The sequence below is a fragment of the Misgurnus anguillicaudatus genome, chromosome 18, assembly GCF_027580225.2.
Source record: "Misgurnus anguillicaudatus chromosome 18, ASM2758022v2, whole genome shotgun sequence".
NCBI classification, from domain to species: domain Eukaryota; kingdom Metazoa; phylum Chordata; class Actinopteri; order Cypriniformes; family Cobitidae; genus Misgurnus; species Misgurnus anguillicaudatus.
In genome coordinates, this window is record NC_073354.2 from 24,042,291 (window position 1) to 24,069,361 (window position 27,071).

At 38.3% G+C, this 27,071-nt stretch overlaps 1 protein-coding gene across 5 annotated transcripts in view; it reads right to left on the reverse strand.

Annotated features, from left to right (window-relative positions):
* The window catches only part of adgb (androglobin), a 52,147-nt gene that overhangs the window by 18,958 nt on the left and 6,118 nt on the right, over positions 1-27,071 (reverse strand). For 2 of the 5 annotated variants that reach the window (XM_055186555.2, XM_055186559.2), the window contains exons 6-20: positions 22,604-22,743; positions 20,720-20,809; positions 19,318-19,478; positions 14,666-14,760; positions 13,897-14,071; positions 13,726-13,813; positions 13,202-13,343; positions 10,799-10,841; positions 7,566-7,740; positions 7,378-7,441; positions 4,888-5,001; positions 3,682-3,790; positions 3,454-3,586; positions 695-809; positions 25-382 (exon numbers count right to left, since the gene is read on the reverse strand). In XM_055186555.2, coding sequence (XP_055042530.2) covers positions 25-382; positions 695-809; positions 3,454-3,586; positions 3,682-3,790; positions 4,888-5,001; positions 7,378-7,441; positions 7,566-7,740; positions 10,799-10,841; positions 13,202-13,343; positions 13,726-13,813; positions 13,897-14,071; positions 14,666-14,760; positions 19,318-19,478; positions 20,720-20,809; positions 22,604-22,743 — 2,002 coding nt within the window. The remainder of the gene's footprint in view (positions 1-24; positions 383-694; positions 810-3,453; positions 3,587-3,681; positions 3,791-4,887; positions 5,002-7,377; positions 7,442-7,565; positions 7,741-10,798; positions 10,842-13,201; positions 13,344-13,725; positions 13,814-13,896; positions 14,072-14,665; positions 14,761-19,317; positions 19,479-20,719; positions 20,810-22,603; positions 22,744-27,071) is intronic. The other 3 variants (XM_055186557.2, XM_055186558.2, XM_055186556.2) reach the window with 3 other exon arrangements.

Here is a 27,071-nt window from a genome sequence, read left to right on the forward strand (position 1 = left end):
TCTCATAGAAACTGTTAAGTCCACCTGACTGCAAGTCCGCTGCTTTTTCATTGCTGCCGTGTGGCGATGGGTCTCCGGTCAGAGTCTGCACCGCAAACAGCTCATCTGAGGTCAATTTCCGCCCCAGCGCAGTGCAGAACATTTGATAAACAGCCTCATTAAAGACCTGGATCACAAGAAAAATCTGCTGAGCTCTCTTTAATACACCAGTGTGTGTTTGTGAACATGCAAAACCTACCCTTTGCTGCTGTATGCCTACGCCATGGGTCCTTTCAAGATCTTTGGTAGCTGAGGGCAGTGCCTCCGGATCTGAAAAGCAGCTGACCACTCGAGCAAGAGCTCTCAGAATCATTGTGGCCTGCTCGCAGAACCTTAAACTCTCCTGGACACAGGCAAAAACAGACATGTTATACAAGAACTGTACATGACAGATGACTTTTAGTTAAGCAGTGATGTACTGCTCTGTTATCAGGTTAATGCAAGAAATCAGAGGAAGAAATATGACATGCAAGTTTGAAATTACATGAGGGGAGTTAAAGACATAATTTTATTTTTCAGTGAACTATGACTTTATCTGAAAAGAAACTATTGTATGGCATATACAGCATGTTTGTGTGTATGTTAGGTGTGTAAGTCACGTGATCCCATCTACTAAAGATGCAACCGCTCGTGCATGTGTGTTTGCCTGGCATGCCTTGTCAAGGTGTGGCACTACGGTCTCCTCATCACCAAATACGAAGGGAGACATGCTGCAGAGATGTACATGGATGGCAAATGAAGCTCTTGTTTGAATATGAAGAACATGACGTCTGGTGAAACAGAACAGCAATTTGAGAGAGACATTAGTAGAACCGTGAACATTGTCTTTTCAGCAGTATATTTAAGCCAACACAGAAATGACTTAAACTGCAATTTATTGATGGGTCGCTAGAGACTGGCTCCAAAAGGGAGATAATTCCCATAGACCCCTATGTTAAAATGCCCAACTTTACAGCAGAAAACTATTTTTACAGCCTGGTACCGTTTAAATTATATTAAGCCTTAAAGTTCTGCCTAATTAAGGGTGTGCCACTGCTGTCACTACCGTCGAGCTAGGGAGGTGTGGTTTCAGCAACCCAGCCACTTCATCTTCACCCATGTCCCGCCTCTTTACCCATTTTCGGTTATCCGCGAGTGATGCACAGTGACGCGCTGCCAAGATGGCGATGGCAGGCTCCACCAACAACTGGCTTCAAAAAAGCTCTTCACAAACCTATGGGTGACGTCAAGGACACTACATCTATATTTTTTGCAGTCTATGGTAATGGCTTATCTTGCATATGATCATTACATGACTAAGGCGCTTTTTACACCTGGTCATTTCATGCGTTTTCTCTGATTGGATAGCTATCTGATCGTAAAAAGACCATGTGTGTAAATGCCCTCTGAAACGTTTTCGAGACGGATTTAAATCCGATCGCTCAAACCACTTCAGGAGGTGGTGTGGGATGCATTTCAGACAAAACTGGACAAGTGTAAATACATCCAGTTGATAAAACCTCATATATCAACGCATAACTCCTCTCAAACGTAAGAACGTCACCCAAAAGTAAGCCAGTAAAGACGAGATGCTTATTGTTTTATGAAGCGACGGCAGCGGGTATAAAAGCTTTCTAGAACCAATGAAAGATACCAATGAAAAACTCGAATGATATTAAACAAAGAAATAAAACTTTGAGAGTGAGTTTTGTGAACGCTTCTCCATCATGGACCTGTTTGTTAAATCATTACGCTGTCACTCTCGTGCTGCTCTGTACTGCGCGCTCCAGCTCATGTCAAACACAGAGACGCGCGTCCCCTGCACAACATACATTAAACATACAGTAAGTGCTGCCTTTTGTTGCATAAGCGTCATCTTAAGTTTTTTAAGGTGGAGTAATGAATGGTGTATTTCCTTTTTAGAAGTAGAAGATCAGATTCATATCCGTTTTGCCAAGACGCATTTATGTGGCTGAATGTAAATGGAACAGTTTTAACAAATCAGATCGCTATCCGATCAGAGGAAACACATAAAGTGACCAGGTGTAAAAAGGCCCTAAAAGTGAAGCAAATCTGATGCATTGAGACTAAATGCCTGAATGCTAAATGTCTCTAAATTGACCTATTACATAATTCACCCATAGAAATCTTATGAAATTTCACAGGATTAGCGTTGACCCCGCTAGCTTAGCTTAGCACAAAGACTGGAAGTGAATGGCTCCAGCTAGCATACTGCTCCCAATAAGTGACAAAGTAACGTGAACATTTTCCTATTTACATATATTGTGATTTGTATAGTCACACCGTGTACAAATAACAAGGTCATATGAGACACAGCCATCTTTCAACAGTATACATACTGGGAACTATATTCTCAGAAGGCAAAGCACTGCTACTTGGGCAGAGTGATTTGCACAAACTCTCTGCTCCTCACCAGGAGGATTCTCGGGTGCTACGAGCGGGTCGCTCCCCCCAAGTGGCAGTGCTTCGTCTTCTGAGGGTGTAGTTCCCGGTATGTGCGCTGTTGGGGGGTGGCTGTGTCTCGTGTCACCTTGTTGTTTGTGCACGCTGTGAATATACAAATCACAACAGATAAATATGAAAATGTTCGCGTTATTTTGTCACTTATTGGGGGCAGAATGCTGGCTGGACCCATTCGCTTCCGGTCTTTGTGCTGGGCTAGGCTAGTGGGGGCTGCGTCAGACAGAGTTACAGCACGCACGGAGATGAGAAAGGTATGTATTGACTTATCTAACTCTGGGGGATACGGTGAATAAGCTAAATTCCCAAAATGTGGGCATGTTCCTTTAAATGTGGTGTTGACACATAAACATTATTATATTTTTGTGAATTCATATGATTATAAAGATTTTTGAAAAATCTGTTTATATTTTCGTTCTTTCTTTCTGTATTAATCCAATTAACAGCAATTTAATTAATAGACTCCTACATTTGCCCCCTCTGAAATTTGCATTTTGTTCAGTGTGATCTCTAAATGTAGGCTCTCAGGTTTTAGGCCACTTCGCAGCCACAAATAGCAGACTACAGTAGGTCAGATCACTCTCTCTTTCTCTATTTCAACCCATGTTTTTTATCTTATCTGTCTTCTCTTTTAGAGACTCCTAACAGAACGCTACATAAAGGCTGATAAAGTCGCACAGCCTTCTGTCAGGGTCGAAGACCAGAGATGATTGCAATTAAAGATAAGGTTATGCCTGCTTAGATAAGAGAGCTTAATTTAAACACGCATAATTCTTGACAGCAAAATAGATCAATCTTAAAAAGTTGAGAACTACTCAGAAACAGTGTGTTAGGCAATAATGCCAGGCAGATTTGAAAAGTTATGAAGATAAAAATAAAATGTTACAATGACCCTCGTTCTTAACACTTGCATTAGTAGTTAAGGTTAGTGTGGAATAGTGAGTTAGTAGTTACCCAGGAGGAAGTGACAGTAATGCAGCTTTACTAGCTGTGGTTTGAATCTGCAACACCGGGAGTTCAGACGCGATGCTCTTCCATGAGAATGGCCTAGCTGTCAGGAAACCAGGCCTGGTAGGAGACACCCTTTCTAAATATAATATAAACACACACAACGTAATAAAAAAAAATGACCCTGCTTCTTTAAAACTGACAAATAGTGTGTATGTGACTAAGTCTCCTTACTCTCTTCCATACTTTCTCCCCACTGTGCTAATGCTGAGAAACAGATGACAATTTCAGTGGGTAACAGGTTGTCCACAAACAGAAAGTATGTACATTTCAAGTCTGCAGACTGTGAGACAAAAGACAGGGAAGTGATAGTAAAAGTACTGGTTAACACACGACTGTATTTCATTTGTGACAAAAATATATATTTTAAAGAATCTTCATGTAGGTCTTCTCATGCAAGTCTGCCATTGTTTGGAGTTTAACACCCAGAGGTGGTTACCAGGACAGGGTTTAGGTTAAGCAAGGACTAGGCCTTAGTTCTATTAGGATGCATGCACCTGTTTCCATTCCATAGGCATAATGACATTAATACTGTACAAACTGTATATCTATCTCCTTCCCCTAACCTAGTGGTTCTCAAACCTTTATGCGTGCACCATCAACCCCTCCATGTAGGGTGCATCCATTCGTGGCCCCCTCAAAGAAACTTGATATAAAACATAGTCAAACTTAGAATTTTAATTAAAAACCATATTTAAAGGCAGGATCCATGATCTCTGAAAGCCAATGTTGACATTTGAAATCATCTCAACAAACACGGCCCTCCCTCAATAGAATCTGGACCTTCTTTTGATAGTAGACCCGCGGCCCACACATACGCAACGATGTCGGTAAGTAGACATGCCCCTTACCACTGATTGGCTACAAGTGTGTTTTGGTACTCCCTGACTCTCTTTTCCAAAGCGTTTTTTTAGAAATCGTACACTCCGCCTTTAATTATAAAATGCAGTGCTGTTGGTTGGTATCTATATCTTATTTTTTGATTACACAGAATTTTTGATAAATTAACATATTTTATAAAACTGGGGGGACCCCTGGCAACATCTCGCGAGTTTGCGAACCACTGCCCTAACATGTCCCCTAAACCTAACATAAAATTTTCTGCTATGTTAGATTTTCAAATAACTTCATTGAGATTTTTAAGTTTCCTCATGGAGTCCCTAAAAGGTCAAAAAATTATTACGACTACTACCTTTTTAGGGACATCCCCCCCCCCACACACACACACACAGCTGCATAAACTCACACTAAAAGTAATTACCAAAATCAAACCACATTTCTTGGGAAATAATGTTAAAAAAGCATAGCTCACAACAGAAAACAGCAAAAACAAAATGATTATGAAAAACAGCATAGAGATATAAATCAGTGTTTGTGTACCTGTGTGTGATAAGTTGTGTTAGATTCAGGTTGTCTAGCAGAAGCAGTAACGGAGTGGGTGGAGGCCATAGCGTTGGACAGTGGAGAAGCAGACAGTCGAGAAGAGACGGAGTTCTAATAGAGATATGAGTCACTTTCAGCTTCTTTTCTAACATAACACATCTCACCCACCACAAATACCATAATTATAACAAGCACCATTAAATGCCATAATAACAGGTTTGGGGCTGATTTTAGTATAGCTTTTTTTAATAATGCATTTTAATGTCATACTCTGAGGTTTATACATGATCTTATTTATATTACTGTTTTCATATATAACATTTTATAAACACTAAGGCTAAACAGTACTTCATAGTAAAGTAACAGAAATGCTAATATGCAAGCACCCTTCAAGCTGAAGTGTGTAATTTTCCAGCTTGTGTAAATTTCTGCAGGGACAACTATAAGTAAACTGTTTGTAGGTTGATTTTCATCTGAAATGTTTCAGTTTGGTGCTTTAAAAACATTCCTGTTTATTTATGCATCCTGATTTCACAAAATCTCATATTTGATTCTGATTAAATGAAAATTCATTTACCCACCCTTATGTAGTTCTTAACTTTTGGGCTCTATTATACACCCGGCGCCATGCAGCGCAATGCGCGACGCTAGTGTCTTTTGCTAGTTTCAACCTGGCGCAATGATAATTTTCACGTTTAGCGCCACGTTGTTTAAATAACAAATGCATTTGCGCCCATGGGTGTTCTGGTCTAAAAAACGAGGTGTGTTTAGGCGCATAGTTGGCGTGTTGCTATTTTGAGGCAACTACAATAGACTACACCATTTACCAACTAAAACCTGGTCTAATGTTTAAAGTCAATGGTGCAATATTTTTTTTGTTATTTAAAGATCGCATAAGTAATATGCGCCTATTTACAGGACGACAACGCGGGTTTGCTTATCACACACATGGATGCGCAGCAGCACACAAATGTTTTTAAATATGAAAAATGAAAGGATTAAAATGTAAAAGATTATTATTGAGTCTCGTGGACATAAATGAGGACCGATTAAGAGACGTTAGAAGGCGTAAAGAGCTGCTTCACCTGTAGCCTGGTAAGCAAATAAATGCTTTGCTTTAAACAAATGCATCTATTTTTAAATGTTTTTTAAAATGCTACCCCACGGATTTATTGTATATGATGACACTGTACCTGTGGATATGGTAAGATGAGAAGCATTTTTAAGTAATGCTTTTTAAAAAAAAACATGGCGCTGTCCGAGTGCCGAAACGGCTCTCCGCATGTTTGTAAATTCTTTAGCTCTTGTTTGTATTTTTAGATTACAAACTTTTTCTTGCATATTTACAAATTATTTTATGAGATTACAATGATTATGTAGGATATCAATACATTTACAGCAATTAAAAGCTGTGAAATGCTATTTTTACTTCTATGACTAAAAGAAAACGGATTTTAAAAATTTTTTGAATCCAAAAAATAACAATTTCAATAAAAATGAAAACAACAATTGAAAACAACTTTTTTTTTCATTATTCTTGAACTGGTGGTCTTCTTCCTCCGCTTAGTTTTTCGGTTTACAAATTCCGCTTTCTAAATAAGGATTAGGCATGGCGCACGGCGCAACTGGCTTTTAAAGATGATGAGAGCTGAGACTCTCAATGGTTTATTGCACGTTACCCTAAAACACTAGCCTGCTCCGCCCTCCTACGTTCTTCCGCTTAAGTTTCATTTCGCTTCAGAACAACGTCTGGTACTGCTGTAAAGAGTTTCGTTTTCTCCGGCAAAAATCTGCAGGTCCAATCAGCGAACAGCGGGGAGTGGCTAAGAACGCAGACGTTGAGGTTGTGCGCCAGACTGAGTGACATACGTCACGACCAAACGTTAGCGATTGGTTATGGCAGATTCAGAGTGACTCTGGGCAGATCCAATAGTTTTAAACTTCAACAGAGGACCCTCCTTAACGGAAGTAACGCTTTGCAAGGGAGCGTGGCCAGACTCTCTGTACAAATTAAATGAATGTACGAGAGTCTGGTTGCACCAGGCTACCAAAACACACCCATTACTCTTTACGAGAATGGGAACAACCCTTTTAGGCCGTGCGCTTGGCGCATAAACCATTTTTTCCGTCGTGCTTTAGACAATGCGCTTAGATCGTTCAAATAGGGGCCTAAATGTTTCTTTTCTCTGCTGATTTTGATAAATGATGGTGAGCAGACAGTTGATGGTACCCATTGACTTCCACAGTATTTGTTTTTCCTACTATGGAAGTCAATGAGTGCCATCAACAATGCGATTACCATCATTTATCAAAATATCTTCTTTTGGGTTCAGCAGAATACAAAAACTCATACAGGTTTAAAACAACATGAGGGTGAGTAAATGAAAATTTCATTTTTGGGTGAACTATACCTTTACTGTTAGAAGTACAGAAATGACAAGCTTCAGCTTTAAGTACAGTCTTTACCTTTGATCAAGCAAACTTTACCTGACAGTGGGCTGTCGTGCATTGATGTGCATATGTGTCCGGCTTGTGGAAAACCAACAACGTTCTACAAAACACATTACAGTATATTACCATATTAGTCTTTAGATTAATAAGAGCGAAAATGCATAAATAACCCTGTGACAAATTAAATAAATAAAGGATTAGTATAAGATGGCTTAGACCCTTACTGGAAGCATTTAGTGAAGTTGTGAAGATCCACCCATGTGTCCTGCAGCAAGGGTTTATCAGACTCATCCTGGGATTGAAGCACTGTATTTGACTCTTTGGCTGTCTGCACCCTCTCTTTATCCTTATTGTCGCTCTCTTTTTCAGATTTTGAAGTTGATTCTGCTCTCTCTGCATCTTGGGGATTTTTAAAAACATTATACAGTCGCTTACAAACAAAGACAGAAGTGAAAAATTGGTTGGGTAACACAGGACATTTGCATTTTTTTAACTACAACAAATTTTCACCCAAATCAAAACATTTGCTGTATTAAAGCTCTGAAATGGTATCACCATTTTTGCAAAGATGTTTTAAATGAGATTCTCTCTTTTTGAAATTACTTCCCACGGGGGTATCATGATTAACTCAGTTGTGCCAATCAGGCTTATTAAGCAAATTGTTGGCACCACAATAATGCATTTAATTTATAAACACTCTTGCATCGGCGTCTCAATTCATTATGGTCATTTATGGCATCACTGTCTTAAATGCGATATATTGCAGCTTTAATTGATTACATTCAGTGTGCTGGGCTGACATATTAGACCACGAGACTAAAGATGCCATAGCAATGCCACTGCTGGGCCAACTCCATTTACTTATCCACAGGTGTTACTAAGCAACACACTGGGCTCTCAGGGAGAGCATATAATTGGCCTGTCGTGATGAGGGGCGAGTGCAAGATCATGATCACAGATAGAGGTTATGCCCCGCGTGTGTACAGTACGCATATCTGTGTTTGTGCGAATGAAAAGAAGACAGATTGGATAAATAAAGAGAGAGAGAGAAATGAAAATTGTGTTGAGAGACAACTCAACTATCTATCATATCATTAGACCAGCTATTAGCTTCATTGCTCTGATGGCTAAACAATGAATGGAAGAGATAAGTGTGGCGAATTATCCGTCTTTACAAATTCATTCTTTTCATTTCAGTTTCATTTGTATTTCACATTGTTACAAAAGCACTTAGCTGAAAATGAACAAAAAGATTTCCCACTAAAAAGCCAAACCCACTTAATAAATAATAGCTCAATTTATATGAAAAAAGATTTCAGTTTAAGTGCTTCACAGGCCGCAGTTCATATCAAATTAGATAGAAATGGTTTATATCTGAGCAAGATGTTAACTGCTAACACAAATGTAAAAGGAAAGAGACAGAATAGCCACAAAGCATATGAACAGTGGCGGCTTGTGACTGCTTATCCGAGGGACGCTAATTCAAAATATGTGTTTGGAGTGTCATGTGTGTTGCTTGCGTTTTAAAAATATGTGTTTGTTGCGTCATGTAAACCATGTGCATCACGTATTTTGTCAAAATAAGTGCCTGCTGCACACAATTCAAAACCGTTTGTGATAAAAGCGACGCTCATGTACACAAAATACACGCAAGACACTCCCTTAACAGTAAACTCTGATTACGCATTTTATGTGAGATTATGCGAGTATTTGGCAAACGTGAGCGTCTCTTTTATCATAAACCCTTTAGACGCGTCTGCAACAGGCATTTATTTTGACAAGACACGTGATGCACACAGGATCTCTCGATGCGCAGAGAGGATCTCTTGGTCCTTTTTGAAAAAAGGAACCACGCACGATGGGCTACATACATGTTGTGACGAACTTCGCATCGAGCGCCCTCAGAAAAAGAAGTCACCGGCCGCCACTGCATATAAACATTTGAAGAGTTTGGTTCCAAAACACAATAAAGGCCATTTAAAAAAAATAGTTACTACCAAAATCAGTATTGTATCTGGTTAGTATTAAAAAGTAAATTCTTCATTTTACACAAAATCTGATATCCGCCATGTTATTCTGTCATATTTTCTCCCTTTTTTCCCAAAACGTGAAAGAAACGAGTCATTCTTATCTGCAGAATGCAATAAATCCTCTCAACAAATCACAGCGCACCATTCCACGCATTGTAAACAACAACGGTGGTGCATTGAATACACACAGAATCCTAGTTTTCCTCATCTACTTTGTACTTCGTGATCAACAAACAAACAAAAACAAAATAATACTTCTGATGGCATTGAGAAACCTGTGGCGGGGAAGAAACGTAAGCCATCAAAATTAAATAATTTACGTGAGAGGCATTATTTTATTCAAAGTCAACGAAAATCGAGCAGGACCAAAACATTTTACAGTTGATTGCTGTCAAAAAAGTTCAACGACGAGTCGACGTCCCAAGGATGACAGCCGCAGCAATGACAGTGTTCTTAATATGACAAAGTAAGTGTTTTGATTAATGCCATTAATGTTTATTTTTAATCAGTGTATACCACTAATCAACTAAATGAATATAACATGGCAAAGCTGAATGCACATTTATATATTGATTCAATAGATTTATAGCATTTTGAAAAAAAAGAATCAGTTTTTATAATAAATCTTTAAAAATCAAATTATGGATTTGAATTTTTAATGTTATTATAGCCTAAAGATGCTACGTGAAAGTTTGTAACAGAAAATAGTGGTATTCATCTTGTCACTTTTTTGGTATATAAAACACATTTTTACAGAAATTAGTCAAAATGGATTTATAGTGTTTTGGAACCAAACTCTTCATTTATATACGTACTGTGCAAAAGTTTTAGGCCACCACCAGCTCTGTTGTTTTAGCAAAGTTTTAATGAGCGTTTATATTTATTATTCGCTCTCTTTATTACGATACAAACAGAAAATAGAGGGAATATGTACACAAAATGCAAAAAAATAAATAAAATTAAGAACAAAATTGCTTCTTCAGACAAAAGTCAGTATTTAGTGTGACCTCACTTGGCACTAAACACATCTTAAACTTCTTTGAGGAGACAAACGTCATAAAGTTATTCAACTGGAATAACTTGAATTAGAGTTTCATTTCATTTCGATTTAAAGAGAGCCTGCAGGTTCTTGCTATTGCTCAAAGTGCAACGGGAGGTCATACTAAATACTTGACACTTAATAATAATAATTGTATTTTGTTTCTAAATATTGCATAAAAATGTCCTGTATTTTCCAGTTGTATTTTAATAAAAAGACTGTGAAATATGTATATATCGTCCCTATACTATTGCAAAAACAACAAATCTAAAGGTATTGTGGCATGGTGGCCTAAGATTTTGCACAGTACTGTATGATACATTATACACTAGTATATTATACATTTGTGCTGCGATGCTGTTGTGCTCCCTACAGAGGCCTGTCTTACCATTGGCAATACTTTCGCCCTTATTCTTGTCCTCTGCCGTTACCTGGGGAAAAATGGGGGATATAAAGTGCAAAGGGTTAGCTGGGAGTGATATGGACGAGGAGGGCAAAGAATGTCCAGATTTATCCAGTCACTGTGAGCTGAGCCCATCTGGCTTCCAAAAGCCAGTGAAAAAATCCTCTAATCTGACATCTGGACAAAATGGATTTTCTCTTTCAATTAACCAGTCAGAAGTGCCACAAATATGATGGGTCTTCAGATGGTGACAGGATTAGGGGACACATGTTTGATTAGCAAGTCAGTCTTTACCCGCTAATTGGCACACCTCTATGTAAAAACTACTTTAATGTGTTTTTTATGGATGAATAGACTATTCCCTTTAACTAACCCAGTGTGGTGCCATGGAAACAATCCAACTAAAAGCCTTCGAAACTTCTCGAAATGGGCTTTTTCCATAACTGAACACGACCTTGCGTCACTTTAGGAAGCCTTTTAAAGCCTTAGGAATCGTCCAACTGTGCAATTTATCCGTGGAGGACAATTAGGGGCGCTCTGTATGCTACATATAATGAACAACAGTGCCGGTGATTCAGAGATAGTCTGTGACTCACCATGAATCTGAGGTTAGGAGAACAGGATGACAAGAACGGAGGACAGACGAAAAATGGGAGTAGATAAGGAGAAGAAAATCAACATTATCACAGCCTCAATGTAGCCACATCAGGTGACTTCACCACGTATTTCAAGGGCCTAAAGGTAAAGAAAGTCATTCATAAGTTGATTCACATAAGAAATATAGTATAGTACAGAGGATCTGTGCCTCCCGGCCATTCTTGCATATCAACACTGGCTCACCAATAATCACCAGGACCATACATTTTTTCAACCAATGGCCAGGCCCAAACAAAATCAATTGTAATCTGTCAAAGACATTAACCAACACAATGCACAACCGCACGTCCTAATGCGGAAACCAAGCTGTCTCAGTCTGATCTGAGCTGAACTTCCACCCGTCCAGATAACTGACAGGCTAATTGTGTCGCTTTTTATATCGTCCGGAGTACGTGACCTATCCTTTTATGTAACAAAGCATGTGCGCTTCACCATACTGTCTCTATTTCTCCATCTCCCTAATGCAGGATCTGCCGGAGGCGCTCTCATAATTGGGAGACAGGCAGAGTGACATTGGAGCTGGAGAGAGAGAGAGGCGTCAGAGGAGTCATAGCCTGTTGCTGCCTCCCGGCCTCCAGCCGCACTACAGCCAGAGAGCAGAACATTCTGGCACAGTACACAGCTGAATACTGGGTGTAAACAGCAGTGTTTCCCCTGACCGCATGTGTTCAAAGAGGATGAACTTGTATGAAATAGATGCTTATTCCCGCAGCCATGCTTTAACAGACTGTGGGTTTCTGGCAGATAGGGTCTCACTCAGTCTACTCTCTAAGTGATGCATTGCAATTCTTCTTGACACAATTGTAGGGTCAGTTACAGTAAAAATGATACATTAAATTTATTCATACTGTATGACGTGTGATTAAAAATTTTGTATAATAGTGTAAAAAATCATATTTTAAAGGGACACTACACTTTTTTTGAAAATATGCTCATTTTCCAGGTTCCCTAGAGTAAACCTTTGATTTTTACCGTATTGGAATCCATTCAGCCAATCTTCGGGTCTGGCGCTACATCTTTTAGCATAGCTTAGCATAATACATTCAATCTGATTAGACCATTAGCATCATGCAAAAAAATAACAACCATAGAGTTTCAATATTTTTCCTATTTGGAACTTGACTCTTCTGTAGTTACATCGTGTACTAAGACTGACAGAAAATTTGCGATTTTCTAGGCAGATATGGCTAGGAACTATACTCTTATTCTGGCATAATAATCAAGGACTTTGCTGCTGTAACATGGCTGCAGCAGGCGCAATGATATTACTGCCTGAAAATAGTCCTCCTGCCATTAAAAGTTACTAAAGGGACTTTTAATTTTCGGCTACTGCGTAATATCATTGCGCCTGCTGAAGCCATGTTACAGCAGCAATGTCCTTGATTATTACGCCAGAATGAGAGTATAGTTCCTAGACATATCTGCCTAGAAAATTGCAACTTTTAATTTTCTGTCAGTCTTAGTACACGATGTAACTACAGAAGAGTCAAGTTTTAAATAGGAAAAATATTGAAACTCTTTGGTTATTTTTTAGCGCTATGCTAATGGTCTAATCAGATTCAATGGATTATGCTTAGCTATACTAAAAGTGTTAGCGCCAGACCCGGAGATCAGCTGAATGGATTCCAAAAAGGTGAAAATCAAATGTTTAACTCTAGAAGAGCAGGAAAATGAGCATATTCAAAAAAATGTCCCTTTTTGCTCAATTAAAGTCAGTTCCCTCTGGCATACCTGATTGGTTTCGGTGACATCCAACGTATTAGGACTGTTCTGGATGATGTCATTTTTGGGGTGGTCATTCTCGCTATCATCCATTTCTGAGAAGGAAGCCAGATTAGAGCTATAGCCACCCCTTTTTACAGCACCCTGCTCCCTAACAACCACACAGAAATACAGTGTTAAAATAAAAAACATAGCTTCAATAACACCTTTTCTTATCAACCTCCCAAAAAACACATAAAAACAACATCACTCCCTAAACAGTATACATGCTCAGACTATCTAATGAGGAAAAATTGGCTTGTGATCAGAAGCGGTACAATAAGAAACTCATTGCCTTGTCTGACTCCCCCACACAGCCAATTACTGCTGTAAGCACTCACCGTGCTAATGTACTCTCTGCTGCGGCTAAAGATATAATAACTGGATGTAAAACAATGCCCATATTCGAACACGTATAATAACACAAATTACTTTTCCATAGGTTTCCTGTGGTTATGGGAAAATATATGAATACACACACGGATACATCTTACATGTCATGAGCGGCCACAGTCATGAGTTTGAAGTTGATGAAGGGGCTGCAAACCTCTATGAACTCCTCTGGCTTCTGAACAGGGGGCTCTAGAGAGCACAAACATCTATTTGAGCCAACCAGAGCCTTTCATCATATTATTATTTACACAGAAAAAACCCACATGCCCTACCTTTGGGTTCATCTGTGATGCTGGTCTGCTTGCGTGGGCGGATGAGCTTCCAGTTAGGAACTGGGGGTGGTTTGGGTGGGGCCGCCAGGGGGCAGTCTCGAGTCCTAGTAAGCAGCACAGGGTGACTGTACAGCTGAGAAAGGCCATACTGCCTTAGACTCTCAGATGAATCGGCCTGAAAAAGATACCACCCAACAGGATCATAGATTATGAGCCTTAATAACTAATTAGAAAGCAAGCGTTAATCCAAGTAATCCAAGTTTCACATTAATGAGCTTTAAGTAAATTGAAGGCGTAATATCAAATGAGTTGGTTAGATAAGTTTAAAGATGCTAGTGTGACCCCATTCTTTTCCTTTGCCATGAGACTTTAGTTTGCTAAGAGTATTTCTACTAGAATATAACATGTTGTAAGAACAGCACTCATTATATTGGTTTAATGAAAAATGTAAGGAATAATTTTGAATTGAATTATAAGAAAATAATGCACACCCAAGGTTGGTAATGCGGCACAACGCTAAGTGGGTGTGCATTATTTTCAAATAATTCAAAGGAGTCAATTATTTCTCTTATTCCACGGTTACCATAAACATTGCTATAGACCTATGGTGCCTATTTTTAAGACATTTGACAAGTTAGGTGTGCGGTTAACGAAAAATAATGCATACCCGTGGAACATTTCTCAACCAATCAGAATACAGCATTCAACAGCCCTGTGGTATAAAGTGTTGTAATGCATAAAAAATGTATATTGAAAACATGAAAAGTACCATCTTAGTAAGCACTGAGGTCCTTTTCTCCAAAAGATGCAGGGGTTGGTAACTGGCACACACAACAATTTGAGGTATAGTTGTAGCAGCAGTGGCTAAGACAAAAAGAGAATGAAATGAATGTATAAAAAACTTTGCCGACCCTCAAAATCTTTGGTTTCTGTCTCTAAGACTTTAAGCATAATAAAATGAATTTAGGGCAGCTGCCTTAGAGAAAAGGGGAAGAGGGATCGAGTGGATGATCAATGAATGAGTTTCAAAGACAAAGGCGCTTACAGCAGAGAGGGCACCATAATCTGTCAAGCCTTATTTTCTTGATTCAAACAGCACGCAAATTTCCTCTGTAGAGAAAGAAATGAGATACGCTGCGTTTGATCTTAATTTCCTATGGCCATCTCTGATCTGTTATCAGTGCCCTGTCTGTTACATGATCAAGATCAAACTCTGGGCCAAGAGGAAGAAAGAGGGTGAGAATAAAAAAGAGGGTCTGTGCACAGACACTGTGGAACATGAAAGCCTCCTTTTACCTGGTCTTAACCTGTACTTTTTGTGACTGGATTACAATGACACATCACTTGCGGGATATATAAAGCAGTGCATGACTTCACTCATAATATGCATTGTGGATCACGAAAACCGCGTAAAGTATTAGCATCCTAAACTAGTGAAAGATTGGGCGTCGGAAATATTATGTGTTTAATTTTTTAGGACCTTTGATATTAGACCCACTCACTTTTTTCTATTTTAGCGCATATGTCTGTTTACTTGTCAGAGCGCTGTCAGACAAATCCATTCCACTAGAAGAATGCCCTAATAGATTTTACTCCATTCGGCGTTTCAGTTACAACCTTGACTTCCACGCTGCTGGCTCCTCAAATCCATTCCACTTGGCTCACTTTAGAGTACATATAAATTAAACTCTATTTCTTGTTTTCACTACTTTCGCCTGCTGCACTAGAGGTCTAAGCAGGACTGTTTTTTCTTCCCTCTCCCGCAAGGTTCTATTCAACACCCATTCGCTCCCATATTGAAAAAAATATCCGCTATGTCCTAAGAATCCCAACCCAACAGATCCCGTTAAATTTAGATCTTGTTTCCAGAATCTCACATTTAAATTTCTCTAACCAAAAAGCACAGATAAAATGTGTCTTTGAATCAAAGTTAAAAAAAAAGTGTCAACTTGTTACACTACTTTATTTTTTAGTAAATATTTAGATGTAACAAGTAGACGCATTTTATTACCTTGATCCAAAGACATTTTTTTTAGTAAGAGAGAGCGACTGGGTATAACAAATTGTTACAAAAATTTTATTAGTTTTCCTTTTTCGTCTTGTTGAAATAAAAATTTCATATTTTAACACTGTACTGTTAGAAGAGTAGAAAAATAAATGAAATACAATGTCTGTCACTCAAATTATTAGCAAAATATTAAAGAAGTAAATCCGTTGGCTTATGTGAAATGGAATTTTTTTATGGAATTTCACCTTTTAACCAAACTTTTTAACCAACATCTTTTTAACAAAAGAATGTCCCGACGACGACCGTCTTAGTGCCTCTTCTTGAAAAACTAACCATGTATGCTCTCTCTCTTTAAACTCTTTAAGTTATCTCGTCAATTAAAAGAAAACATTTGCATAAAAAATGTGTTCCTGATGAATTTTTATGTTATTCTGCAATACCGTGATTATCCTAGATGGCGCACTTACCAAATTTATGAAGAAACTGAAGCCAAAACATTATTTACTAATTTTAAACTCTGTGTATGTTTTGATAATCGTTCTGAATTTGATAACAAAAATCATTCACAAAAATGCAATTATTTCAGCTTTTTGCTAAAAAAGTATTTAAAAAAAAATACCCATATTTAAGAGTTTGTAAGCAGAGAAAAAAATATAGATAGGATGAAACGTTTTCTCCCCGTTTTGTTTGTTTATTGTTTGATTAAAAGCAAAGAGTCTGTTCTTTCATTTGATATACTTGTATGTTTATATATTTTTAGAAGAAAATTTTCCTGGAAGGCATTTGTGAAAATCACAAAAAATGCTGGCGGGCAACTTTTCAAAAAATGGCTGGCGGGGAATAAGTTAAGGTGCACTCATGGCAACACCGGGATAGAAAAAGACATCTTGCCAGGTTCTCAGGGCAGAATTAGAAAACATTTTAATGTCAATGTTGATGTAACAAAAAACAAAAAAATAAATAGTTCATATCACTCAAAATTTTAAACAATATATGACATAAACGAAACTATATAGGACTGCTTGCTATATACGCATACTGACAAATTAAGTAGGCTATTTTTTTATCGAACTACTTGAGAAAAGAATGACGTTGACTGATGACGGTTTCGGTCCCGAACAGCTCCTCAGAAGTGTCTGTACAGGTGGACAGTTAGAATGAGTAAGTGCAGATATGCTTCTCTGTCAAAGGATGTCAGGAGTGGGCTGCTTCCATTACCAGAATATCGACCGCTACCGTCTTTTATTCAATAAAATCAATTGTTTAATTAAAAGGCAACAGAATATCAAAATGGCATCTAATCCAGTAAATGTTTTTTTGTGGGGGACCCACCCACATTGCTTCCAACGCCCATGAGTGGAAGGTTGCTAAAGTAGGGAATCGAGTCGACTGTGTACCTTTTATAATCTATCAAAATGATGGAAAGCGTCTGATGTAACATGTCTAAATCGTGTATACTGTATGCAGAATAACAATGTATTGTAAACGCATCAAACACTATAAATAGAATGATCGGAGATCTTGTGTTTCAATGAGAAAGATACCCCTTTAGGCACTAAAGATCTAGGCCATGGTGTCAGAGTGATATATGTCAAAGCATGTTATAATTTCCAACCCATTAATTAGTATCAAACACCCTGAGGGAGTAAGAGGAAGATAGAAAAGATGGATTCATTATATGAATTAAAGGAACCTATGGATAAGAGCAAATGATGGAGAGAAAGAATGTTTGTGAAAGAGCGAGAGCGAAAAGTGTTTGTAAGCTACAAACCTTTGTATTATCCCAATGTAATCTGAACCATTTGCTTGCAGGAGCCAATTATCTAAAACAGTTAAACTAAATTGCAAACCATTACCTTTAATAGACTCATAAAATTATTAGTCTCCATAGACCTGTCAAAAGCCCTGTTTACATGTACACTGACAATTACACCTCTTTATCACAACACAACTGTGATCTCTGAAAGCAGGTCGGTGTAAATTTGACACATATTGTATACGTAGACTGCACTCTTTGCTCTTCTTGCATATTTCAGGAATAAACTGCATTGTGACAGAATTGACAGAGCTTGCCTGAGGCTATGTCAGATTATTTAATTCAGATCAGAGTACCTAAGACACACACACACACACACACACACACACACACACACACACACACACACAAATGAGTGCTCTGCTTGCACTGAAACTGTTCAGTGCAAATAAAAAATGCACACCCATATTTACACAATCATGCACACTCACTGTTAAAGAAGTGAAAGGGGCTAGCTGTGTTATTAATCAATGATAGGGATGGACGATATATCGGCCGACATATCGTTATCGGCCGATAACTGCTTATTTTTAATATTATCGGTTATCGGTCTGATAGCAAAATTAGGCAGATAAATGAAAGACGATAAATGATCGATTATTTCGGTTTGTTGAACCATTTCACTTGCTCATTGCTGTCCATGTGGAGTTTTGATTGGTGCTTTCTGTGACATAGCACGAAGAGGACATGTGTTGCAGGCTTAAGAAGAGTATGCAAGGCTAGCACAAAGACAAAATGTCCGCGGTCTGGAAGTTTTTCATTGTGAATATATATATATATGCATGGATGCATGGAGACGGGTAAGGTGCTACAGTGTTGCTACATAAAGTATAGTATGGGTCACATTACCCATAATGCCCTGCTAAACAGAGCACTGCTTCAGTATTACTCAATCCAAATTGAGCCGGGAGTCATTGATAAGTTGTGTTTACAGAAAGCATTGATGTGTGTATGACGATCAAATATTCATACCTCCACTGCATTTTTGGAGTAAATAATGTATGGTGAGACCGAGAACAGAACCATATAAAAACTGCAAGTTGTTTTGATTTGTAGGTACATGTAAGGCTTTAGAGAGCAGCATATCTTTACATAACTAGCTTGTTTTTTGGAAGGCAACAATAACAATGGAAAATTTAAAATATTATGTACTTTTATACACCTATATTATTCATTGGCCTCCAGATTAACTCGCAAAGAGTTTGAACACAGTCCGGCTCCAATAAAGGCCCAAAACATTTTAAACTTGCAAACTTAAATGACATTTAACCCTAAATCATTAAGACCACTTAAAATTTCTATTAAATTACTGTCAAGAAAATTAATTTTCACTGCAGGTATCTGTTCATATTGATAATCCCATTTACTCTCTCTGTGTGTGTCTTTTAATCAGATGTATTACATTCTGCTAATGGATAGTCGACTGTAGTGGTGTGTGTGTGTGTGTGTGTGTGTGTGTGTGTGTGTGTGTGTGTGTGTGTGTGTGTGTGTGTGTGTGTGTGTGTGTGTGTGTGTGTGTGTGTGTGTGTGTGTGTGTGTGTGTGTGTGTGTGTGTGTGTGTGTGTGTGTGTGTGTGTGTGTGTGCGTGTGTCAGTACCTGTACCTGTGTCAGTTTCACTATTGATCTCGTTCACATCAGAATCCTTTGCAGTTGTGTCGTCAGCAGCCTTGGCCTTCTCCTCTGAGCTTTCTTCTTCATACTGGAATTTCGGAATATTTTCCTTCAGGAATTTCCAAATGTCTCCTGTATACCAAGATCTGGGAATAGCAAGATGTGGCAGGTTAAGGCATTCACTAATATCCTGATTTAAATCACTTAACTGGGGATTTACTGTGAATTTATTTTATAATCTCAACTGATTAAAATATATTAAAGCATGAAATAACAAAGAGCATGAATCAATTTAATGGTCAGCAGTAGGATCAATAAATAAAACTAATATGACTGAACAAACACAGTGTCTGCACTTTACACCAATCAATAAACAACATTAAGATGAAAGCCAAGCAATTCTTTAAAATTATATAATGCATGAACTGGTTAGGGTTAAACACAGGTCTACCACAATAAAATGTAAACAATAAAGACACATTAACTCTTCTGTATGCTTCCTTATTACACAGCTCGTTTGAATGCTTGATTCTGATTCGCCAGTTGCAAATCTGCATGTTTTTCCAGATAACAACCGCTCAAAACAAATAACCTAGATGCTCAAAATCATTTTAACAGGTACAGTTTTTTACTGTATATTATTCTAAAAAAGTGGTCGATAAACAGTTTGACATGGACTTTGTGTGCTATGTGATGTTCCAGCAAGATCTTTAGCATGAGCTGTTGTAGTGTGATATGACATTTCAGATCCATGGAGTACATGACCTAAGCAAATCCAACAATCCCACTTTAACTCTCACCCACAGGCCCAGCCGTAAAAAAGTCATCATCACACACATCTTTCCAGTTAACGCTCATCTCATGCCCCACTTAAGTAGATATGATAATCTGACAGCGATCTAATGTTTAAAAAAGTGCACGCTCTCTGAATGTGTATACAGCTGAGGTCTCTAAGGAAGGATCGTAACATGAAAACTCATCCGAGTGTAAACTACAAGGCATCACGTCGGCATGTTTCCCTAAACAGAGCAGATGGGAGGGTAATGCTGAAGATGTGACAACTACAAACAATTACAAACTACAGTCTCAAAACGCTACAGAAAAGTTACATTCCTGAAGTAATTGAATGAAGCCCATTTTGTCACAGAACAACAACACAGTGTCTGTGTCCTCTTCTTCCTAATAAGCCTGGCATCTGTGCAAATTGTGGAAAAGTTGGACTTTCCATGAACCGGAGAGCAGAGCTTAGCTAGTTAGCACATATCACAGAAATAAATAAAGTCCTACTACTGTTGCACATAAAACACATATCATTTTATGCAGAAAAGCATGATGATTATTCATTTAGATTAGATAAATACTACGAATACGCTTCTGAGAGTCTCACTTTAAAGGAATCATCTCTGGAATCCAGCCAGTGAGAGTGTGGATGACTGTAAACTCTCCCAACTCCCTCCCGGAGCTGTAGACAGGAACACTGTAGAGAAAACATATAAACATCACAGTCAGGGGTGTGACAATCATTTTAACATTTTGAAAAACCAGTCATCATAATTCAAAAGTTTCAGCCACTCCAATAAAAATAGATTCTTAGCGGGCCACATAAAACAACAACTTTTAAGACAGAGCAAGGGCGTCTGCAACACAATTCCTCAACAGTGTACTGAAATAAATGGTATGCAGTTACCTATTGCTCAATATCCACCTTTGTCTTTGAAGAAAATACAAACTGCTAGAAAATGCACCTGTAACTTTGAATAAAACCATCTGCCAAATGCATAATTCTGTATATTGTATATATAATATGCCTTTCAGTGTACTGGTTGAAGGATGCTTGACATAATTAATATTTAAAGTCAAGCCGTTTAAATTTATAATAGGTTCCTTATCACTTTTTCAAATCATCATTCCTACACCTCAGTAAGGACAACACTTACTTTAACTGTGGGTTTCAAAAATACTGCTCTGTGTTTATGTGTGAGAGAGAGAGAGAGAGAAAGAGAGAGAGACCTCTTGCTCTCCTTTTAAAGAAACCAGATGGCTGATGCTGTAATTGTGTCTCACGGGATGTTGAATTCAACCAGTCCAGCAGCTATTAATTAACTGCACGATTTCACTGTTCATCGTCACACAAACTGTGATTCGATCATTATCATTGCCATTTTAAAGTACCACACACAAGCAAAAATACGGTGTACATTTTAGGACATCCTCAGACTTCAGCATCAGTACTTAGGCATCAGCTATAACGGCATCATGCCTCAGCCCTAAAAGCATCAGTTCTCAAAAAACATGGTCCAGCCTAAGTCTTGCACATCAGACATCGTGCAAAATGACCCGGGTGGATCATCAAGACTATTGGTCATACCAGTTGTCAATCATTCTGATGATATGTTTACGTAAGGCTGTCGTATGTTCTCGTCTCTAGGTTCGCTTTCTGCGCATGCGCACTTTGAGGTGTCTATGTGTGTTGGGCTACGGCTTCAGCCATTCATTGAAGCTTCCATTCTCACCATATTTTTTCAAAATGTCTGAAGGTTTGCAAGAGAAAAAGTGTTTACTTGTATGATAAGAAGAAAAATGCCTCTGAAGGAAGAAACAAGACCAGAGTGTTTTTGGGAGAATATTTCACAAAGGTTGGGTTTCCCACTGATGCCTCAGTCGCAGAGTTTCTACTCAACAGGTTAAGTTTGGCATGCTATTTGGAGAAATCCATTTAAAATCACTGCTAGTGTCAGAGCCGATGGTGTAGTGGGCAGTGCTCCGGCATGTGGTGCTTTCGCACTTTCAGCGACCCGAGTTTGATTCCCAGCTGGTGGTCATTTGCCTATCCCATACCCCTCTCTCCTCCCTGTACTTTCCTGTCCTCTCCTCAACTCAAAAATGGCCAAAAAAATACATTAAAAAAATCACTGCTAGTAAAAGTTAATGTAAGCTATGATTAGTGATGCTAGCCCTGGTACAAGTCACGAACCATGCAGACATGGTAAACATGCCAACCGCAACTTGTAAAGAACTAGGCTCGTGCATGCTCTCTCGTGCACAGGTTAATAGGCCTTCCCTCTCGGGAGCAGGTAGAGTGTTGCGCATGTGCATTTTTTTTAAAAAGTGGAGGGGTGGTTCTTTTCAAAAGTTCGGGAAAAACTCCGCTATACCTTTAAAGGCCTGGATTTCACAAACAGGGTCATATAATTAACAAACGTAAACAGATTTCTAATTTCCTATCCTATTTCTTATTTTAAGTGTCACAATGTTGACAGATAATACTTACTCAGTACTGGCCACCTTCAGTATGCCTTTAGCCAACAGTATGGGCCAAAGCTCTGATTGGTTAAGAGTAGCAGGAAGTAGAAGATTGTTGTCCTTGTCAAATGGTAACAGGTCATCAACAGTAATCTTCCTCCAACATCCCTAGAAAAAGATAAATCAGGTAAAAAACACATTAGTTAATACATTTTAGCATTTGTTTAATACCATTAATACACTTTAAATTGAACTGAATTACGGTAAAATGTGGCATTTTACAAGAAATGGCTGTAAATACAAAATCACACTCATAATACAAATAAAACTGAAGAATCTGATAAGACTTAAACGTCCACAGACCATAGATGTGTATTTTAAACACAGTAAAATGAGCAGTGTAAAGAATGCAGTGCTAAGCACGTAAATCTAATAGACCTGTATTAACAGAGTGAGCTGAGCAGATCAGTGGGCAGCAAAATAACTCACCACATTACAGCTCTGCTAATGCCTACTTAATCTAATGTGTGCAAAAATATTGGGCTGCAGTGCTGATCAGATTCTAGTTCTACAATCCTGAAAATAAAGATGCTAAGAAGGGTTATTCGCAGGAAGAATCATTTTTGGTTTCCCAAAGAACCATGCAGTTAAAGGTTCTTGACAGAACAATTTCTTTCTCACCATTAATAGTCTGTAGATCTTTCTTTCACTAAAAATAACCTTTTGCAAAAGGGTGTTACCATACAGGCTCACAAAGACCCCTTCTCATATTAGGCAATATTATTTTAAAGTGCACTTATTTAATTGCTAAAAACAGCGTTATTTTGTGTATTTGGTATAAAATAAAGTGTTTGTGTGGTTTATGGTTAAAAAACACATTATTTTCCACATATCTCACATTTTTGTAGCCCCAGATATCCTGCCTTCCTCAAACGCATTGGTTTTGTACAAAACTCATCGATTTAAAAAGTGCGTCATTGTTTACTTCGGGGTAGGCTATGTCCCTTTTGCATATCATTAACATGTACTAAAACACACTTACACACCAAAGGAAATGTAAAATCAAAAATTGGAAAATAGGTGTTCTTTAAATTGTGGTTTCCAATTTATCAAAACGTAAATGTCTTGCTAAGCATTATTAGAAACTTTAATCTATTCCTCTACAACATAAAGACAGTTATACCCATAATATGAATTGTGCAACATTCTTTTTTTCCTACTATGAAAGTGAATGGGCTCCACAATAGAGAAATTTATACAGGTTTGTAACAACATAAGGGTGAGTAAATGATGACAGAATTTTCATTTTTGGGTGGACTATCCCTTTAACATTGTTTAAAGTGTGTGTTGCAGGTTAACCACCACTGTCGATTAATGGGTACATAAATCACTCAAGATATGTGTATATTTTTAAAATGTCTCAAAAATGGTCTTAAAGACCACTTTTTTACGTTTTTGGTATTTTTTTACGCAATTCTGTGATGACGTCATGTTGGGGAGAAGTGGAGAAAGCCTCAGCCAGAGCCATAGAGATAGATGAGACATTTATTGCTGTTTAATACTTACGTATATAATTTGGAAATCATATATACATCGTAGGAAATATATAATGTGTTATACTGCCAAGGTACCATGCAAATTATTATTTATGATATATGTGGAGATAAATAAAACTTCGCAAATCTGCTGATTTGATCCATTCATGTCCTGACCACCAGGCTAGACAGAGATTTTTAAACATCCTTAATCCACACTTACTAGTCTATCAAATAATATCTCAAATATATTGTTTTGTGAAATAAAAGGATGCTTTGTTATATTGTTTATGCGATTATAACGAATCACACGATCATTTTATGCAGCAGCTGCAGCAGCACACTCGGATCCGACCGCATACATACTGTAATAAACAGGCGTTCGGCGGCTTTTTACATCACGACAGGCTATACCATTTGAGGAGGAACCGCTCATTGATCACCGTATTTTTATAAATCCTGTACATGTTTGGACCTGCCGAACAGGTTGAGCACTTTTATATACTTTGTTGAGCAGAGAGGCTGCCTGCACAGTTTGACCAGCGGGCTGCGGGAACCGGCCACACATCACGCCGCCAGACGGTGTTGCTAATATAACTCGAAATGTATAACTATTATCAGATCGGCCCACCGGGAAAGTCCTGACTCTCCCGATTGCCATTCCGCTACTGGCTGTAAGAAAGTGAGTGCGTTTGGGTCGCTGGTACCCGCGAACAGACGTGACGTGCTTCACTCACCTTCAAGGATTAGAGACATGCTGCCAAAACCGTTTGTGCTGAAGATCGCATAAAGTTACACCCATTTCAGGCAGGATCATGGACCCCCTCAAGCCAGCATGCACGAGTATGTTAATTGTTTGTTTACTTTCTACACGAAGATATGCTAACGTTATGCTATCTGGCTGTCTGCCTATCTCTCTATACTAGCCTATCCATCTGTCTGTCTATCTATCTGTCTATCTGTCTATCTATCTATCTATCTGTCTATCTGTCTATCTATCTATCTATCTATCTATCTATCTATCTATCTATCTATCTATCTATCTATCTATCTATCTATCTAAAATCTGCGCTATCAGAACTGTACTTTACTCGTCTTTCTATAGTCATTCTCAATGCTCTCAAGGCGGCTTTGGTAAATTCTCTCCCCAGCGTGACGTCATACAGTGCGTTGTGGGGGAAAGGAGAATCATTGCAAACCGCTGTACTTTTTCATACTTTTTCGGGTTTTGTGATACCCAACAACATAAAATACAATGGATAACAGTTTAAATGTTTATTATCAACAAGCAAATTGCACAAATTCGTTGAAAAATTTTACCTGCAAAACGCCCTTTAAAAGTTGGATTCCTCATGCTAAACATGTATGACAGAGTATTTATGTGCCGAATGCACTTCATCAGGGTTCCTATAAATTTCAGACAGTTTTTTTTACATGAGAGATTAATACTAAACAATTTTGCTTTATTTCTTTAATGGGCAATTTCAACGCTAGAGGTACAGTGGAAGTCCTTATATGGACACATGGAATAGCGCACACACACACCACCCAAGAGCTGACACGAAATCATTGTCACCAGATAAGTGTGTTTTTGTTTGTGAGGAAAATTTGAGCTTGTTCAGCTTCCCAATGAACTGAGCATTATGGAAACAATGGATATAGTTTGTTTATCTGGGGTAGCAGTGGAGTTGTGCAAATGTGTTTGTTTAAAGCTGGATTTCATTGAAATGGGGCGGTCCCAAATGGGTCATGAGTCACTGGCGGTAAGTAAAACTGCATCAAATCTCTATGTTTTGTTGGCAATCGTTGCGTAAGTGCATATAATGTAAACCACATGAACATGTAGGGAATCATAAGTTGTCCAGAGATAGTGGGGTAATGTTTTGTGTGTGTTGCTTGCTTGTGTTTCGCCCCGCCCGCGGTACGTCTCCATGGGCTCGTTTTTTACGGGAAAGCAGCAGTACAGCTGATCTGTCTTTTATAGAACTAAAGACTCTTCGGAGATATGAAGGATGCAATACTACTCTTTACAGTAGGTACTCAAGATTAACATGAGAAAAGAACAAAACATAAGTCTATTCAAGTAATTTACCAAAAAATCGAAAACTGCTTAAAACCCTGAGGAAATTCCTAAACCAACCCAAAGCAAATTAACCTTTCTGGTTGGCCTACAAATCGACATCATGACTGAAAAGCTCTATAGAGAACAATTCATTGTTCTAACAACCGACAAGCTCGTGGGCTTTATCTAAAATACCCTTTTGCTCGCGAGTGTGTTTCTGTATTATGCTTCGGCATCACGAGTCTAACAAATCACTGTTACCACTGTGCAGGTCAGTGTTTGCTCATTTAGTACAATGAACTGTTACGGTAAATAATTGCTTTCTGTTTCTGGTGCCCAGAGGATAGACCAGTCTGCCTGTCAAGGCTCCGCTGCCTCTCTCAGCTAGCTCACTGATAAGTGTTGTGTTCTCACTTAATCACTGCCTAAAGGACACAGTGTCCCTTCAGTAGTAGAATGGGAACATACAGTTTTCTACATTAGGTGTTGAGTGGTCTCGAGTGGTCAATAATTCTGTGTACATTTTTATGCCATAACCAAGTAAGGGTGTCTGGGCCATATTTCCAAACATGTAATTGTCTGTTATTATGAATCAACATTATCTAATAATACTCATAGACACTGTAGTTACCTATCACTTATTAAAATGCATGTATTTCATTGCTAAAAAACGTTATTTTGTGCATTTGGTATAATACAATGTGTTTGCGTAGTTTATGGTTAAAAACACATTCCTACAATGTTGCATACAATGTGTGTGTTTGTTGTAGTCCAAGAAAAGAGATTTACGTTGGAGACAATAACTCGCATCATCGTTTACTTTGGGGTATGTATCTTTGGCATATCGTTAACGTACTAAAACACACTTACACACCCAAGGAAATGTAAAATCGTGAATC